At 52.4% G+C, this 17894-nt stretch overlaps 1 protein-coding gene across 7 annotated transcripts in view; it reads left to right on the top strand.

Annotated features, from left to right (window-relative positions):
* The window catches only part of exd3 (exonuclease 3'-5' domain containing 3), a 1321659-nt gene extending 1320570 nt beyond the window's left edge, over positions 1-1089 (top strand). For all 7 annotated transcript variants that reach the window (XM_072488031.1, XM_072488030.1, XM_072488028.1 and 4 more), the window contains one exon: positions 420-1089. In XM_072488031.1, coding sequence (XP_072344132.1) covers positions 420-763 — 344 coding nt within the window. In that variant the 3' untranslated portion in view covers positions 764-1089. The remainder of the gene's footprint in view (positions 1-419) is intronic.
* The last annotated feature ends 16805 nt before the right edge of the window (positions 1090-17894 follow it).

Raw genomic sequence — 17894 nt, 5'->3', positions numbered from 1 at the left:
AAGTGAGAGTAGCCAAATATGCTTCTTCTGTACTAACATTTCTGTAATTTTGCTGCCTAATCCAAGCATTGTAAGCCAATTACAGTGTCTCTGACCCAGCTAGGATCTCAATACACTGTGTAGGAACTGGACTTGATTCAGTCCCATACCAAGTCATTGTTTGAGATATACTGAACAAATTGTCCTTATTATTCAACAAAACAGCATGACAACATGTACAAGCTGCTACACCCTGCCTGATGCAATTACATCATTGTAATATACCCAGTACCCACAATTCTATTGGGCTCATTGATACAACAGTTTTGAAATGTAAGACAGTGGATAGGCATTGATGAGGTTCTTGCACTGAATGGTGCTGAGGTGTGATAATCACCACTCTAATCGTTTCCCTTTGTTTATTGTGCTCTACTTTCCAGATCCGCCAACTGCAGTGAGAGGGTTCCCCGTTACAAACCAGACCAAGGTGTCTTCGCAGATAGAAGCTGGGAACAGCCTGGGTCAGACTGGCAGCTGCTCATACAATCCAGGCTGTCACTGGGCAGAAAGTTCACAACTCAACATGAAAACTCTTAGGTTTACAAGTGGTGCAACCTTGCAGGTGAAAGCCATTCCAACTGGGATCTTGGACAAGGTTGACATGTTTTATTGCTGTACATCATGTGGCAAAGTGTTCTGGGAGGGATCGCACTTCAGCCGAGTGGTGTCCCAATTCCAGGAGGCTCTGCACATCACAGATGGTACAACATTTTACCATTTGTAGCAGCTCACGGTGCTACAGTTGGTATTTTACCTCTATTGAAAGCCAATGCTGGTCTTAGAGAAAATGAGAGTTTGTATCTTATCACCCTGACCTTTCCATCCATTCATCCACCTGGCCCTCCCCGTCCCACTGACCCTCACCTCCTTGTCCCACTGACCCTCCCCGTCCCACTGACCCTCCCCGTCCCACTGACCCTCCCCGTCCCACTGACCCTCCCCGTCCCACTGACCCTCCCCGTCCCACTGACCCTCCCCGTCCCACTGACCCTCCCCGTCCCACTGACCTGCCTCGATCCCGTTCCCTGATCTTCCATCCCCCGACCCTCCCCCGTCACCAGCCCCACTGACCGGCCCACTGACCCCCCCCCCCCCCCCCGGCCCACTGACCCTCCCCGTCCCACTGACCCTCCCCGTCCCACTGACCCTCCCCGTCCCACTGACCCTCCCCGTCCCACTGACCCTCCCCGTCCCACTGACCCGCCCCGTCCCACTGACCTGCCTCGATCCCGTCCTCTGATCTTCCATCCCCCGACCCTCCCCCGTCCTCCTGACCCCCGTCCCCAGCCCCACTGACCGGCCCACTGACCCCCCCCGGCCCACTGACCCTCCCCGTCCCACTGACCGTACCCGTCCCACTGACCCTCCCCGTCCCACTGACCCTCCCCGTCCCACTGACCCCATCCCACTGTCCTGCCTCGATCCCGTCCCCTGATCTTCCATCCCCCGACCCTCCCCCGTCCTCCTGACCCCAGTCCCGCTGACTCCCCCCGTTCCCCCCTACCCCACCGTTCCCCGACCCCCCCCATTACCCTGACCCCCCCGTCCCCCTGACCCCCCCTGACCCCCCCCCCCGTTCCCCTAACACCCCCCGTTCCCCTAACATCCCCCGTTCCCCTAACATCCCCCGTTCCCCTAACATCCCCCGTTCCCCTGACCCGCCCGTTCCCCTGACCCCCCCCCGTTCCCCTGACCCCCCCGTTCCCCTGACCCCCCCCCGTTCCCCTGACCCCCCATTCCCCTGACCCCCCCGTTCCCTTGAACCCCCGTTCCCCTGACCCCCCCCGTTCCCCTGACCCCCCTTTCCCCTGACCCCCCCGTTCCCCTGACCCCCCCGTCCCCCTGACCCCCCCCCGTTCCCCTGACCCCCCCCCGTTCCCCTGACCCCCCCCCGTTCCCCTGACCCCGCCCCGTTCCCCTGACCCCCCCCCCCCGTCCCACTGACCCTCCCCGTCCCACTGACCCTCCCCGTCCCACTGACCCTCCCCGTCCCACTGACCCCCCCCCCGGCCCACTGACCCCGTCCCACTGACCCTCCCCATCCCACTGTCCTGCCTCGATTCCGTCCCCTGATCTTCCATCCCCCGACCCTCCCCCGTCCTCCTGACCCCCGTCCCGCTGAGTTCCCCCCGTTCCCTCCTGACCCCCCGTACCCCCTACCCCACCATTCCCCCTGACCCCCCCCCGTTCCCCCTCGTTCCCCTGATGCCCCCCCGTCTCCCTGACCCCCCCGTCCCCCTGACCCCCCCCGTTCCCCTGACCCCCCCGTTCCCCTGACCCCCCCGTTCCCCTGACCCCCCCGTTCCCCTGACCCCCCCGTTCCCCTGACCCCCCCGTTCCCCTGACCCCCCCGTTCCCCTGACCCCCCCGTTCCCCTGACCACCCCCGTTCCCCTGACCCCCCCGTTCCCCTGACTCCCCCGTTCCCCTGACCCCCCCCCGTTCCCCTGACCCCCCCCCGTTCCCCTGACCCCACCGTTCCCCTGACCCCCCCGTTCCCCTGACCCCCCCCCGTTCCCCTGACCCCCCCGTTCCCCTGACCCCCCCGTTCCCCTGACCCCCCCGTTCCCCTGACCCCCCCGTTCCCCTGACCCCCCCGTTCCCCTGACCCCCCCGTTCCCCTGACCCCCCCCGTTCCCCTGACCCCCCCGTTCCCCTGACCCCCCCGTTCCCCTGACCCCCCCGTTCCCCTGACCCACCCCGTTCCCCTGACCCCCCCGTTCCCCTGACCCCCCCGTTCCCCTGACCCCCCCGTTCCCTTGACCCCCCCGTTCCCCTGACCCCCCCGTTCCCCTGACCCCCCCGTTCCCCTGACCCCCCCCATTCCCCTGACCCCCCCCGTTCCCCCTGACCCCCCCGTTCCCCTGACCCCCCCGTTCCCCTGACCCCCCCGTTCCCCTGACCCCCCCGTTCCCCTGACCCCCCCGTTCCCCTGACCCCCCCCGTTCCCCTGACCCCCCCGTTCCCCTGACCCCCCCGTTCCCCTGACCCCCCCGTTCCCCTGACCCCCCGTTCCACTGACCCCCCCCGTTCCCCTGACCCCCCCCGTTCCCCTGACCCCCCCGTTCCCCTGACCCCCCTGTTCCCCTGACCCCCCCCGTTCCCCTGACCCCCCCGTTCCCCTGACCCCCCCCCGTTCCCCTGACCCCCCCGTTCCCCTGACCCCCCCGTTCCCCTGACCCCCCCCCGTTCCCCTGACCCCCCCCCGTTCCACTGACCCCCCCCCCCCCCGTTCCACTGACCCCCCCCCCGCCCGTTCCCCTGACCCCCCGCCCGTTCCCCTGACCCCCCGCCCGTTCCCCTGACCCCCCCGTTCCCCTGAACCCCCGTTCCCCTGACCCCCCGTTCCCCTGACCCACCGTTTCCCTGATCCCCCCCATTCCCCTGACCCCCCATCCCCTGATCCCCCTGACCCCCGTCCCCCTGACCCCGTCCCCTGACCCCCCCCCGTCCCCTGACCCCCCCCGTCCCCTGACCCCCCCATTCCCCTGACCCCCCATTCCTCTGACATCCGTCCCCTGACCCCCCCTCCCCCTGACCCCCCGGCCCCCTGACCCCCCATCCCCCTGACCCCCCATCCCCCTGACCCCCCGTCCCCCTGACCCCCCGTTCCCCTGACCCCCCGTCCGCCTGACCCCCCTCATCCGCCTGACCCCCGTTCCCTGACCCCCGTTCCCTGACCCCCGTTCCCTGACCCCCCGTCCCCTGACCCCCCGTCCCCTGACCCCCCGTCACCCTGACCCCTCGTTCCCCCTGACCCCATTGCCCCACTGACCTCCCGTCCCCGGACCCCCTCGCCCCACTGACCCCCCATCCCCTGACCCCCCATCCCCCTGACCCCTCGTCCCCCTGATCCCCGTCCCCTGGCCCCATTTCCCCACTGACCTCCCGTCCCCTGACCCCCTCGTCCCACTTACTCCCGACCCCTGAACCCCCGTACCCCTGAACCCTTCATTCCCCTGATCCCCTTACCCCTGAAGCCCTCATTCTGCTGACCCCCCGGTACCCCTGAACCCCTCGTACCCCTGAACCCCCTCCCCCCGCCCCCGACCCACCATCCCTGTTCTGAAGCTGCTCTGTGTTACTGCTCTCCTTAATTGTTTTAACTGTTGTTTTAATGGGTTCAGAGCCTGTTTTGAATCAATGGCAGAGGAGGTTCTGCAAAAGTTCAGATAGTTTGTTTTATAACATTCCTGTATCACATTTCAAATCAATAAATGTTTACAAATTTGCAGTACTGCTTGGTGAAGAGAATGTTTCTGTCACGTCTAACAACTTCTGTTGCTAAATATTTATTTCAAATATTTTGAGAAAAATTCTAAGCAGATAAATAACGTTATATTTTCATAAAATGTTAGAATTGGTACAATACAGAAGGAGGCCATTTGGCCCAGCGTCTTCTGTGCTCTGAGTTGCGAACAAGAACAAAGAACAAAGAAAATTACAGCACAGGAATAGGCCCTTCGGCCCTCCCAGCCTGCGCCGATCCAGGTCCTTTATCTAAACCTGTCGTCTATTTTCCAAGGATCTACTTCCCTCTGTTCCCCGCCCATTCATATATCTGTCTGGATGCATCTTGAATGATGCTATCGTGCCCGCCTCTACCACCTCCGCTGGCAAAGCGTTCCAGGCACCCACCACCCTCTGCGCAAAAAACTTTCCACGCACATCTCCCTTAAACTTTCCCCCTCTCACCTTGAAATCGTGACCCCTTGTAATTGACACCCCCACTCTTGGGAAAAGCTTGTTGCTATCCACCCTGTCCATACCTCTCATAATTCTGTAGACCTCAATCAGGTCCCCCTCAACCTCCTTCTTTCCAACGAAAACAATCCTAATCTACTCAACCTTTCTTCATAGCTAGCACCGTCCATACCAGGCAACATCCTGGTGAACCTCCTCTGCACCCACTCTAAAGCATCCACATCCTTCTGATAATGTGGCGACCAGAACTGCACGCAGTATTCCAAATGTGGCCTAACCAAAGTCCTATACAACTGTAACATGACCTGCCGACTCTTGTACTCAGTACCCTGTCCGATGAAGGCAAGCATGCTGTATGCCTTCTTGACCACTCTATCGATCTGTGTTACCACCTTCAGGATACAATGGACCTGAACTCCCAGATCTCTCTGTACATCAATTTTCCCCAGGACTCTTCCATTGACCGTATAGTCCGCTCTTGAATGAGATCTTCCAAAAGGCATCACCTCGCATTTGCCTGGATTGAACTCCACCTGCCATTTCTCTGCCCAACTCTCCAATCTATCTATATTTTGCTGTATTCTCTGACAGTCCTCCTCGCTATCTGCAACTCCACCAATCTTAGTGTCATCTGCAAACTTGCCAATCAGACCACCTATACCTTCGTCCAGATCATTTATGTATATCACAAACAACAGTGGTCCGAGCACGGATCCCTGTGGAACACCACTAGTCACCTTTCTCCATTTTGAGACACTCCCTTCCACCACTACTCTCTGTCTCCTGTTGCCCAGCCAGTTCTTTCTAGCTAGTACCTGAACCCCATACGACTTCACTTTTTCCATCAACCTGCCATGGGAAACTTTATCAAACGCCTTATTGAAGTCCATGTATGTGACATCTACAGCCCTTCCCTCATCAATTAACTTTGTCACTTCCTCAAAGAATTCTATTAGGTTTGTAAGACATGACCTTCCCTGCACAAAACCATGCTGCCTATCACTGATAAGTCTATTTTCCTCCAAATGTGAATAGATCCTATCCCTCAGTATCCTCTCCAACAGTTTGCCTACCACTGACGTCAAGCTCACAGGTCTATAATTCCCTGGATTATCCCTGCTACCCTTCTTAAACAAAGGGACAACTTTAGCAATTCTCCAGTCCTCCGGGACCTCACCCGTGCTCAAGGATGCTGCAAAGATTTATGTTAAGGCCCCAGCTATTTCGTCCCTCGCTTCCCTCAGTAACCTGGGATAGATCCCATCCGGACCTGGGGACTTATCCATCTTAATGCCTTTTAGAATACCCAAAACTTCCCCCTTCCTTATGCCGACTTGACCTAGAGTATTTAAACATCCATCCCTAGCCTTAACATCCGTCATGTCCCTCTCCTTGGTGAATACTGATGCAAAGTACTCATTAAGAATCTCACCCATTCCCTCTTTTGTCTTTGAGTGGGCCAATCCTTTCTCTAGTTACCCTCTTGCTCCTTATATATGAATAAAAGGCTTTGGGATTTTCCTTAACCCTGTTAGCCAAAGATATTTCATGACTCCTTTTAAGTCGCCTAGATCTTATGTATGCTTCCTTTTTCATCTTAGCTAGTCTCACAATTCTACCCATCATCCATGGTTCCCTAATCTTGCCATTTCTATCCCTCATTTTCACAGGGACATGTCTGTCCTGCACTCTAATCAACCTTTCCTTAAAAGACTCCCACATTTCAAGTATGGATTTACCCTTAAACAGCTGCTCCCAATCCACATTCCCTAGATCCTGCCAAATTGTGTTATATTTGGCCTTGCCCCAATTTAGCACTCTTCCTTTAGGACCACTCTCGTCTTTGTCCATGAGTATTCTAAAACTTACGGAATTGTGATCACTATTCCCAAAGTAATCACCGACTGAAACTTCAACCTCCTGGCTGGGATCATTCCCCAATACTAGGTCCAATATGGCCCCTTCCCGAGTTGGAGTATTTACATACTGCTCTAAAAAACTCTCCTGGATGCTCCTTACAAATTCTGCTCCATCTACGCCTCCAACACTACATGGGTCCCATTCAATGTTGGGGAAGTTAAAATCTCCCATCACGACCACCCTATTGCTCCTACATTTTTCTATAATCTGTCCACATATTTGTACCTCTACTTCACGCTCACTTTTGGGAGGCCTGTAGTAAAGTCCCAACAATGTTATTGCACCCTTTCTATTTCTTAGCTCTACCCATATTGCCTCAGTGCTCGAATCCTCCATCGTGCCCTCCTTAATCACAGCTGTGATATCATCTCTGACCAGTAATGCAACTCCTCCACCCCTTTTACCTCCCTCTCTATCCCTCCTGAAGCATCTATACCCTGGGATATTTAGTTGCCAGTCTTGCCCTTCCCTCAACCAAGTCTCAGTAATACCAATAACATCATATTTCGAGGTACTAATCCAAGCCCTAAGTTCATCTGCCTTACCTGCTACACTTCTCGCATTAAAACAAATGCACCTCACACCACCTGTCCCTTTGCGTTCATCATCTCTTCCCTGCCTACTCTTCCCCTTAGTCACAATGAGTTTATTATCTAGTACCTTTCTGGCTTTCGTTGCTGCCTCTTTACTGACCTCTAACTTCTTAATCTGGTTCCCATCCCCCTGCCACATTAGTTTAAAACCTCCCCAACAGTGTTAGCAAAAGCCCCTAGGACATTGGTTCCAGTCCTGCCCAGGTGTAGACCATCCGATTTGTAATGGTCCCACCGCCACCAGACCCGGTTCCAATGTCCCAAAAATCTGAACCTCTCCCTCCTGCACCATCTCTCAAGCCACGTATTCTTTCTGACTATTCTTGAATTTCTACTCTGACTGTCTCGTGGCACTGGTAGCAATCCTGAGATTACTACCTTTGAGGTCCTACTTTTTAACTTATCTCCTAACTCCCTAAATTCTGATTGCAGGACCTCATCCCGTTTTTTTACCTATATCATTGGTGCCTATATGCACCACGACAACTGGCTGTTCACCCTCCCCCTTCAGTATTTCCAGCAGCCGATCTGAGACATCCCTGACCCGTGCACCCGGGAGGCAACATACCATTCAGGTGTCTCGTTTTCGACCACAGAAACGCCTGTCTACTCCCCTTACGATTGAATCCCCTATGACTATAGCCCTGCCAGTCTTTTTCCCGCCCTTATGTGCAGCAGAGCCAGCCACGGTGCCATGAGCCTGGCTACTACTGCCTTCCCCTGGTGAGTCATCTCCCCCAACAGTATCCAAAACGGTATACCTGTTTTGGAGGGAGATGACCGCAGGGGACACCTGCACTGCCTTCCTGCTCTTTCTCTGCCTTTTGGTCACCCATTTCCTGTCTCCCTCACCAATCCTAATCTGCGGTGTGACCAACTCACTGAACGTGCTATCCACGACCTCCTCAGCATCGCGGAGGCTCCAAAATTAGTCCACCCGCAGCTCCAGCGACATCATGCGGTATAACAGGAGCTGCAGCTGGGCACACTTCCCGCATATGAAAGAGTCAGGGGCATCGGCCGCGTCCCTGAACTCCCACATTGAGCACGAGGAGCATAACACGGGTAGCAACTTATTATGCCTTACATCAGCCTTCCTCATAACACTGCAATTTTTTTTCCATATAATGTTTCCATTCTCTTTTCAAAGCCTGAATTACTATGTCCGCTCCACACTGTCAGGTAGTGTATTTCAGATCCAAACCTGTACATGAAAACAATGTTTTTCTTCCTGACTTTCAAAAAAAGATTTTTATTGGCATTTTCAACTTTAACAGTTTGACATGAAAGGCACATGGTATTTACAAAGTGTGTCTCAAATTTACAAGCCAGTTTGTGTCTTATGTATAACCGTTTCTACAAGCAGTTACCCCCCTCCCCCTTCGCTATAGGTATGTCAGGAATAAGCGAATGACTAGGGAAAGAGTAGGACCAGTCAAGGACAGGGATGGGAAATTGTGTGTGGAGTCTGAAGAGATAGGCGAGATACTAAATGAATATTTTTCGTCAGTATTCACTCAGGAAAAAGATAATGTTGTGGAGGAGAATGCTGAGACCCAGGCTAATAGAATAGATGGCATTGAGGTACGTAGGGAAGAGGTGTTGGCAATTCTGGACAGGCTGAAAATAGATAAGTCCCCGGGACCTGATGGGATGTATCCTAGGATTCTATGGGAGGCCAGGGAAGAGATTGCTGGACCTTTGGCTTTGATTATTATGTCATCATTGGCTACAGGAATAGTGCCAGAGGACTGGAGGACAGCAAATGTGGTCCCTTTGTTCAAAAAGGGGAGCAGAGACAACCCCGGCAACTATAGACCGGTGAGCCTCACGTCTGTAGTGGGTAAAGTCTTGGAGGGGATTATAAGAGACAAGATTTATAATCATCTAGATAGGAATAATATGATCAGGGATAGTCAGCATGGCTTTGTGAAGGGTAGGTCATGCCTCACAAACCTTATTGAGTTCTTTGAGAAGGTGACTGGACAGGTAGACGAGGGTAGAGCAGTTGATGTGGTGTATATGGATTTCAGCAAAGCGTTTGATAAGGTTCCCCACGGTAGGCTATTGCAAAAAATACGGAGGCTGGGGATTGAGGGTGATTTAGAGATGTGGATCAGAAATTGGCTAGCTGAAAGAAGACAGAGGGTGGTGGTTGATGGGAAATGTTCAGAATGGAGTACAGTCACAAGTGGAGTACCACAAGGATCTGTTCTGGGGCCGTTGCTGTTTGTCATTTTTATCAATGACCTAGAGGAAGGCGCAGAAGGGTGGGTGAGTAAATTTGCAGACGATACTAAAGTCGGTGGTGTTGTCGATAGTGTGGAAGGATGTAGCAGGTTACAGAGGGATATAGATAAGCTGCAGAGCTGGGCTGAGAGGTGGCAAATGGAGTTTAATGTAGAGAAGTGTGAGGTGATTCACTTTGGAAGGAATAACAGGAATGCGGAACATTTGGCTAATGGTAAAGTTCTTGAAAGTGTGGATGAGCAGAGGGATCTAGGTGTCCATGTACATAGATCCCTGAAAGTTGCCACCCAGGTTGATAGGGTTGTGAAGAAGGCCTATGCAGTGTTGGCCTTTATTGGTAGAGGGATTGAGTTCCGGAGTCGGGAGGTCATGTTGCAGCTGTACAGAACTCTGGTACGGCCGCATTTGGAGTATTGCGTACAGTTCTGGTCACCGCATTATAGGAAGGACGTGGAGGCTTTGGAGCGGGTGCAGAGGAGATTTACCAGGATGTTGCCTGGTATGGAGGGAAAATCTTATGAGGAAAGGCTGATGGACTTGAGGTTGTTTTCGTTGGAGAGAAGAAGGTTAAGAGGAGACTTAATAGAGGCATACAAAATCATCAGGGGGTTGGATAGGGTGGACAGTGAGAGCCTTCTCCCGCGGATGGATATGGCTGGCACGAGGGGACATAACTTTAAACTGAGGGGTAATAGATATAGGACAGAGGTCAGAGGTAGGTTCTTTACGCAAAGAGTAGTGAGGCCGTGGAATGCCCTACCTGCTACAGTAGTGAACTCGCCAACATTGAGGGCATTTAAAAGTTTATTGGATAAACATATGGATGATAATGGCAAAGTGTAGGTTAGATGGCTTTTGTTTTGGTGCAACATCGTGGGCCGAAGGGCCTGTACTGCGCTGTATTGTTCTATGTTCTATGTTCTATGTTCCCCTGTTGGAGGCATTCCCCCCCCTCGGCTGGGCGTGTTATTCTTTTTGGTGTTGGAAGGGGGGGCCCTACCCCTCCTCCCCTTGCCCTCCGTGCTTCGTTTTGTACCTTCTTTGGGATCCCTTCCCATCCCTCTCCCCCGCCCCTGTCTTTAGTGCGTGCCTTGTCTTTCTCTCTTTCCCCCCACCCTCTTCCGAGTTGCTGTTGTCCTCGAACAGGTCTTGGGACAGGCTGGTGAATGGCCCCCATGCTTTGTTGAAGCCCTCATCCGACCTTCGGATGGTGAACTTGATTTTCTCCAGGTGGAGAAATTCCGCCAGGTCTGCCAGCCAGTCTGCCAGCCGAGCAGGATTCTCCGGCGCGCGATTAGGGAAGCGAAAGCCAGGGCTTCGGCCCTCTTCCCCGAATGTATTTCTGGCTGGTCCGATACGCAGAAGATTGCCACTCTGGGCACGGCTCCACCCTCACCCCACAACCTTGGACATTGCCTTGAAGAAGGCTGTCCAGAACCCGTTAAGTCTGGGGCAGAAAATGTGGCCGTGGTTGGCCAGGTCTCCCTGGCACCATTCATCTTTGTCGTCCACCTGCAGGAAGAACCTGCTCGTTCGGGTTCTAATCAGGTGGGCTCTGTGCACCACTTTAAACTGCCTAGCGAAGAGGAGGTGGAGTTAGCCCTGCTCTGTGCTTCGCTCCAGAGTCCCCAACACACTTCCCAGTTCGTCCTCCCATTTCCGTCTAGTTTTGTCCAGTGGTAGTCTTGCCCTGTCTAGTAACCATCCGTATATGTTCCCAGGGCCAGCGTGAATTTCTCATAAAAGTCTGTCTGGAACCTGTCGGGACACGGTGCCTTCCCCACCTGCATGGAGCTAATAGTCTCCATGATCTCTCCCAGACCTACCCGTGCTTCCAGCTCCACCCCACCTATCGTCCCTCACAACTGCCATGTTCAGTACATCAAGGAACCATTTAATCTCCGTCAGGACTTTTTTCCCTAGAGCCTAAGAGGCTAGGGGTGATCTTATAGAGGTCTCTAAAATAGTGAGGAGCATCGATAAGGTAGATAGTCGACATCTTTTTCCAAAGATAGAGGAGTCTAGAACTGAAGGGCATAGGTTTAAGGTGAGAGGAGAAGACCAGAGGGGAAATTTCTTCACACAGAGGGTGGTGAGCATCTGCCAGAGGCAGTGGTAGAGGTGGGTACTAATTTGTCCATTAAAAACTGTTGAACAGTTACATGGGCAGGGTGGGGATAGAGGGATATGGGCCAAATGAAGTCAAGTGGGACAAGCTTAGTGATAGAAACTCGGCGGCATGGACAAGCTGGACCGAAGGGCCTGTTTCCATGCTGTAAACATCAATGACTCTTTAACATTCCAGGTGATAATCCTGGTGAGGGATTTTCATCCCCCCACTCCTGTGGGATCAACCATACTTACCTGGTGGGCGCACCCCTGCGCTCCAGGGTTTCCTTTTGTCCAGGGTACACCCATCATGGCTGCCAACTATGTGTATGTCAGGTTTCCCTTTGTTCTGGGACCCAAAAAAGTCTCAGCTTACGATGTCATCTTGTTTCCTCAGCCTGTTCCTCCCTTGCTGAGGCCTGTACAATATCCAGCTCATTCTTCCTTCTCTGTTCCTTTTGTGTCCCTTTCACCCCCATCTCCCCCATTCCCCTCTCTGTGTACCCCCTTCCCCGCCTCCTCCCGTGCTTCCGCGTCCCTGTCCCTCCCCTCCCCCCTGCTGACCAGGGGCTCCCTCCCGAACCGGGAGGTGCGCTGCAATCCCCTTGCTTTCCGCCTTCCCGTTCTAGCTATTTCTGCTAGTGTGGTGGCCCTCCTCCCTCGGCTGGTCAACCCCCTTCCTGATGCCGCTGACTGGCCGTTCTGCATGTCTAAACCCTCACCTGCCATCCGCAGTCCCCACTCCTAACACCCCGTCTTCCATTTATTATTGGAATGAGGCAGCATGAATGCTGTGCAAACAGTCCAATGAGTTTTTTGCTCTTTCAGTCTTTCCCTGTACAACTCTCATCGTTGTTGTGCCTGTCCCTTCTCCCAGCCGTTGGTTCCAGCTATCTGAGTTTCAGCAGCAATCCAGCTACCTGAGTTTCAGCAGCAATCCAGCTATCTGAGTTTCAGCAATCCTGCTATCTGAGTTTCAGCAGTCCAGCTATCTGAGTTTCAGCAATCCAGCTATCTGAGTTTCAGCAGCAATCCAGCTATCTGAGTTTCAGCAATCCTGCTATCTGAGTTTCAGCAGTCCAGCTATCTGAGTTTCAGCAATCCAGCTATCTGAGTTTCAGCAATCCTGCTATCTGAGTTTCAGCAATCCAGCTAACTGAGTTTCAGCAGCAATCCAGCTACCTGATTTTCAGCAGCAATCCAGCTACCTGAGTTTTAGCAGTCCAGCTACCTGAGTTTCAGCAGCAATGCAGCTATCTGAGTTTCAGCAGTCCAGCTACCTGAGTTTCAGCAGCAATCCAGCTACCTGAGTTTCAGCAGTCCAGCTACCTGAGTGTCAGCAGCAATCCAGCCATCTGAGTTTCAGCAGTCCAGCTATCTGAGTTTCAGCAGCAGTCCAGCTATCTGAGTTTCAGCAGATGTCCAGCTACGTAAGTTTCAGCAGCAATCCAGCTATCTGAGTTTCAGCAGTCCAGCTACCTGAGTTTCAGCAGTCCAGCTAACTGAGCTTCAGCAATCCATCGATCTGTGTTTCAGCAGCAGTCCAGCTATTTGAGCTGCTGCAGTCCAGCTATCTGAGCTGCTGCAGTCCAGCTATCTGAGTTTCAACAGTCCAGCTAAGTGAGTTTCAGCAGTCCAGCTAACGGAGTTTCAGCAGCAATCAACCTATCTGCGTTTCAGCAGCAGTCCCGCTATCTGAGCTTCAACAATCCAGCTATCTGAGTTTCAGCAGTCCAGCTATCTGAGTTTCAGCAGCAGTCCAGCTATCTGAGTTTCAGCAGTCCAGCTATCTGAGTTACAGCAGCAGTCCAGCTGTCTGAGTTTCCGCAGCAGTCCAGCTATCTGAGTTTCAGCAGCAGTCCAGCTATCTGAGTTACAGCAGCAGTCCAGCTGTCTGAGTTTCCGCAGCAGTCCAGCTATCTGAGTTTCAGCGGGAGTCCAGCTGTCTGAGTTTCCGCAGCAGTCCAGCTATCTGAGTTTCAGCAGCAGTCCAGCTATCTGAGTTTCAGCAGTCCAGCTATCTGAGTTACAGCAGCAGTCCAGCTGTCTGAGTTTCCGCAGCAGTCCAGCTATCTGAGTTTCAGCAGCAGTCCAGCTATCTGAGTTACAGCAGCAGTCCAGCTGTCTGAGTTTCCGCAGCAGTCCAGCTATCTGAGTTTCAGCAGCAGTCCAGCTATCTGAGTTACAGCAGCAGTCCAGCTGTCTGAGTTTCCGCAGCAGTCCAGCTATCTGAGTTTCAGCGGGAGTCCAGCTATCTGAGTTTCAGCAGCAGTCCAGCTATCTGAGTTTCAGCAGCAGTCCAGCTATCTGAGTTTCAGCAGTCCAGCTATCTGAGTTTCAGCAGCAGTCCAGCTATCTGAGTTTCAGCAGTCCAGCTATCTGAGTTTCAACAGTCCAGCTATCTGAGTTTCAGCAGTCCAGCTATCTGAGCTTCAGCAGTCCAGCTATCTGAGTTTCAGCAACAGTCCAGCTAATGAGTTGCAGCAGTCCAGCTATCTGAGTTTCAGCAGCAGTCCAGCTATCTGAGTTTCAGCAGCAGTCCAGCTATCTGAGTTTCAGCAGTCCAGCTATCTGAGTTTCAGCAGTCCAGCTATCTGAGTTTCAGCAGCAGTCCAGCTATCTGAGTTTCAGCAGTCCAGCTATCTGAGTTTCAGCAGTCCAGCTATCTGAGTTTCAGCAGCAATCCAGCTATCTGAGTTTCAGCAGTCTAGCTATCTGAGTTTCAGCTGTCCAGCTATCTGAGTTTCAGCAACAGTCCAGCGATCTGAGCTTCAGCAATCCAGCTATTTGAGTTCCAGCAATCCAGCTATCTGAATTTCAGTAGTACAGCTACCTGAGTTTCAGCAGTCCAGCTATCTGAGTGTCAGCAGTCCAGCTATCTGAGTTTCAGCAGTCCAGCTATCTGAGTTTCAGCAGCAATCCAGCTATCTGAGTTTCAGCAATCCAGCTATCTGAGTTTCAGCAATCCAGCTATCTGAGTTTCAGCGGGAGTCCAGCTATCTGAGTTTCAGCAGCAGTCCAGCTATCTGAGTTTCAGCAGTCCAGCTATCTGAGTTTCAGCGGGAGTCCAGCTATCTGAGTTTCAGCAGCAGTCCAGCTGTCTGAGTTTCAGCAGCAGTCCAGCTATCTGAGTTTCAGCAGACCAGCTGTCTGAGTTTCAGCAGCAGTCCAGCTATCTGAGTTTCAGCAGACCAGCTATCTGAGTTTCAGCATAAGTCCAGCTATCTGAGTTTCAGCAGCAGTCCAGCTATCTGAGTTTCAGCAGCAGTCCAGCTATCTGAGTTTCAGCAGAAGTCCAGCTATCTGAGTTTCAGCAGTCCAGCTATCTGAGTTTCAGCAGCAGTCCAGCTATCTGAGTTTCAGCAGTCCAGCTATCTGAGTTTCAGCAGTCCAGCTATCTGAGCTTCAGCAGTCCAGCTATCTGAGTTTCAGCAACAGTCCAGCTAATGAGTTGCAGCAGTCCAGCTATCTGAGTTTCAGCAGCAGTCCAGCTATCTGAGTGTCAGCAGCAGTCCAGCTATCTGAGTTTCAGCAGCAGTCCAGCTATCTGAGTTTCAGCAGTCCAGCTATCTGAGTTTCAGCAGTCCAGCTATTTGAGTTTCAGCAGCAGTCCAGCTATCTGAGTTTCAGCAGTCCAGCTATCTGAGTTTCAGCAGTCCAGCTATCTGAGCTTCAGCAGTCCAGCTATCTGAGTTTCAGCAACAGTCCAGCTATCTGATTTTCAGCAGTCCAGCTATCTGAGTTTCAGCAGCAGTCCAGCTATCTGAGTTTCAGCAGTCCAGCTATCTGAGTTTCAGCAGTCCAGCTATCTGAGTTTCAGCAGTCCAGCTATTTGAGTTTCAGCAGCAGTCCAGCTATCTGAGTTTCAGCAGCAGTCCAGCTATCTGAGTTTCAGCAGTCCAGCTACTTGAGTTTCAGGAGCAGTCCAGCTATCTGAGTTTCAGCAGTCCAGCTATCTGAGTTTCAGCAGTCCAGCTATCTGAGTTTCAGCAGCAGTCCAGCTATCTGAGTTTCAGCAGCAGTCCAGCTAACTGAGTTACAGCAGCAGTCCATCTATCTGCGTTTCAGCAGCAGTCCAGCTATCTGAGCTTCAACAGTCCAGCTATCTGAGTTTCAGCAGTCCAGCTATCTGCGTTTCAGCAGCAGTCCAGCTATCTGAGTTTCAGCAGCAGTCCACCTATCTGAGTTTCAGCAACAGTCCAGCTATCTGATTTTCAGCAGTCCAGCTATCTGAGTTTCAGCAGCAGTCCAGCTATCTGAGTTTCAGCAGTCCAGCTATCTGAGTTTCAGCAATCCAGCTATCTGAGTTTCAGCAGCAATCCAGCTATCTGAGTTTCAGCAGTCTAGCTATCTGAGTTTCAGCAGTCCAGCTATCTGCGTTTCAGCAGCAGTCCAGCTATCTGAGTTTCAGCAGCAGTCCACCTATCTGAGTTTCAGCAACAGTCCAGCTATCTGGTTTTCAGCAGTCCAGCTATCTGAGTTTCAGCAGCAGTCCAGCTATCTGAGTTTCAGCAGCAATCCAGCTATCTGAGTTTCAGCAGTCTAGCTATCTGAGTTTCAGCTGTCCAGCTATCTGAGTTTCAGCAACAGTCCAGCGATCTGAGCTTTAGCAATCCAGCTATCTGAATTTCAGTAGTACAGCTACCTGAGTTTCAACAGTCCAGCTATCTGAGTGTCAGCAGTCCAGCTATCTGAGTTTCAGCAGTCCAGCTATCTGAGTTTCAGCAGCAATCCAGCTATCTGAGTTTCAGCAATCCAGCTATCTGAGTTTCAGCAATCCAGCTATCTGAGTTTCAGCAGTCCAGCTATCTGAGTTTCAGCAGCAATCCAGCTATCTGAGTTTCAGCAATGCAGCTATCTGAATTTCAGCAGTACAGCTATCTGAGTTTCCGCAGTCCAGCTATCTGAGTGTCAGCAGTCCAGCTACCTGAGTTTCAGCAGCAATCCAGCTATCTGAGTATCAGCAGTCCAGCTACCTGAGTTTCAGCAGCAGTCCAGCTATCTGAGTTTCAGCAGCAATCCAGCTATCTGAGTTTCAGCAATCCAGCTATCTGAGTTTCAGCAGTCCAGCTATCTGAGTTTCAGCAGCAATCCAGCAATCTGCGTTTCAGAATTCCAGCTATCTGAGTGTCAGGAGTCCAGCTATCTGAGTTTCAGCAGTCCAGCTATCAGAGTTTCAGCAGCAATCCAGCTATCTGAGTTTCCGCAATCCAGCTATCTGAGATTCAGCAATCCAGCTATCTGAGTTTCAGCAATCCAGCTATCGGAGTTTCATCAATTCAGCTATCTGAGGTTCAGCAGTCCAGCTACCTGAGTTTCAGCAGCAATCTAGCTATCTGAGTTTCAGCAGTCCAGCTATCTGAGTTTCAGCAGAAGTCCAGCTATCTGAGTTTCAGCAATCCAGCTATCTGAGTTTCAGCAGTCCAGCTATCTGAGTTTCAGCAGCAATCCAGCAATCTGCGTTTCAGAATTCCAGCTATCTGAGTGTCAGGAGTCCAGCTATCTGAGTTTCAGCAGTCCAGCTATCTGAGTGTCAGCTGCAATCCAGCTATCTGAATTTCAGCAGTCCAGCTACCTGAGTTTCAACAGCAATCCAGCTATCTGAGTTTCAGCAATCCAGCTATCTGAATTTCAGCAGTCCAGCTATCAGAGTTTCAGCAGAAGTCCAGCTATCTGAGTTTCAGCAGAAGCCCAGCTATCTGGGTTTCAGCAGTCTAGCTAACTGAGTTTCAGCTGTCCAGCTATCTGAATTTCAGCAGAAGTCCAGCTATCTGAGTTTCAGCAGTCCAGCTATCTGAGCTTCAGCAGTCCAGCTATCTGAGCTTCAGCAGTCCAGCTATCTGAGTTTCAGCAACAGTCCAGCGATCTGAGCTTCAGCAATCCAGCTGTTTGAGTTCCAGCAGTCCAGCTATCTGTGCTTCAGCAGTCCCGCTATCTGAGTTTCAGCAGCAGTCCAGCTATCTGAGTTTCAGCAGCAATCCAGCTATCTGAGTTTCAGCAATCCAGCTATCTGAGTTTCAGCAATCCAGCTATCGGAGTTTCATCAATTCAGCTATCTGAGTTTCAGCAGTCCAGCTATCTGAGTTTCAGCAGTCCAGCTGCCTGAGTTTCAGCAGCAATCCAGCTATCTGAGTTTCAGCAGTCCAGCTATCTGAGTTTCAGCAATCCAGCTATCTGAGTTTCAGCAGTCCAGCTATCTGAGTTTCAGCAGTCCAGCTATCTGAGTTTCAGCAGTCCAGCTATCTGAGCTTCAGCAGTCCAGCTATCTGTGCTTCAGCAG

Source organism: Scyliorhinus torazame, chromosome 22, assembly GCF_047496885.1.
Source record: "Scyliorhinus torazame isolate Kashiwa2021f chromosome 22, sScyTor2.1, whole genome shotgun sequence".
Classification (NCBI taxonomy): domain Eukaryota; kingdom Metazoa; phylum Chordata; class Chondrichthyes; order Carcharhiniformes; family Scyliorhinidae; genus Scyliorhinus; species Scyliorhinus torazame.
Note: the sequence above shows the minus strand (reverse complement) of the source record. Positions and strands in the feature narration are given on the sequence as shown.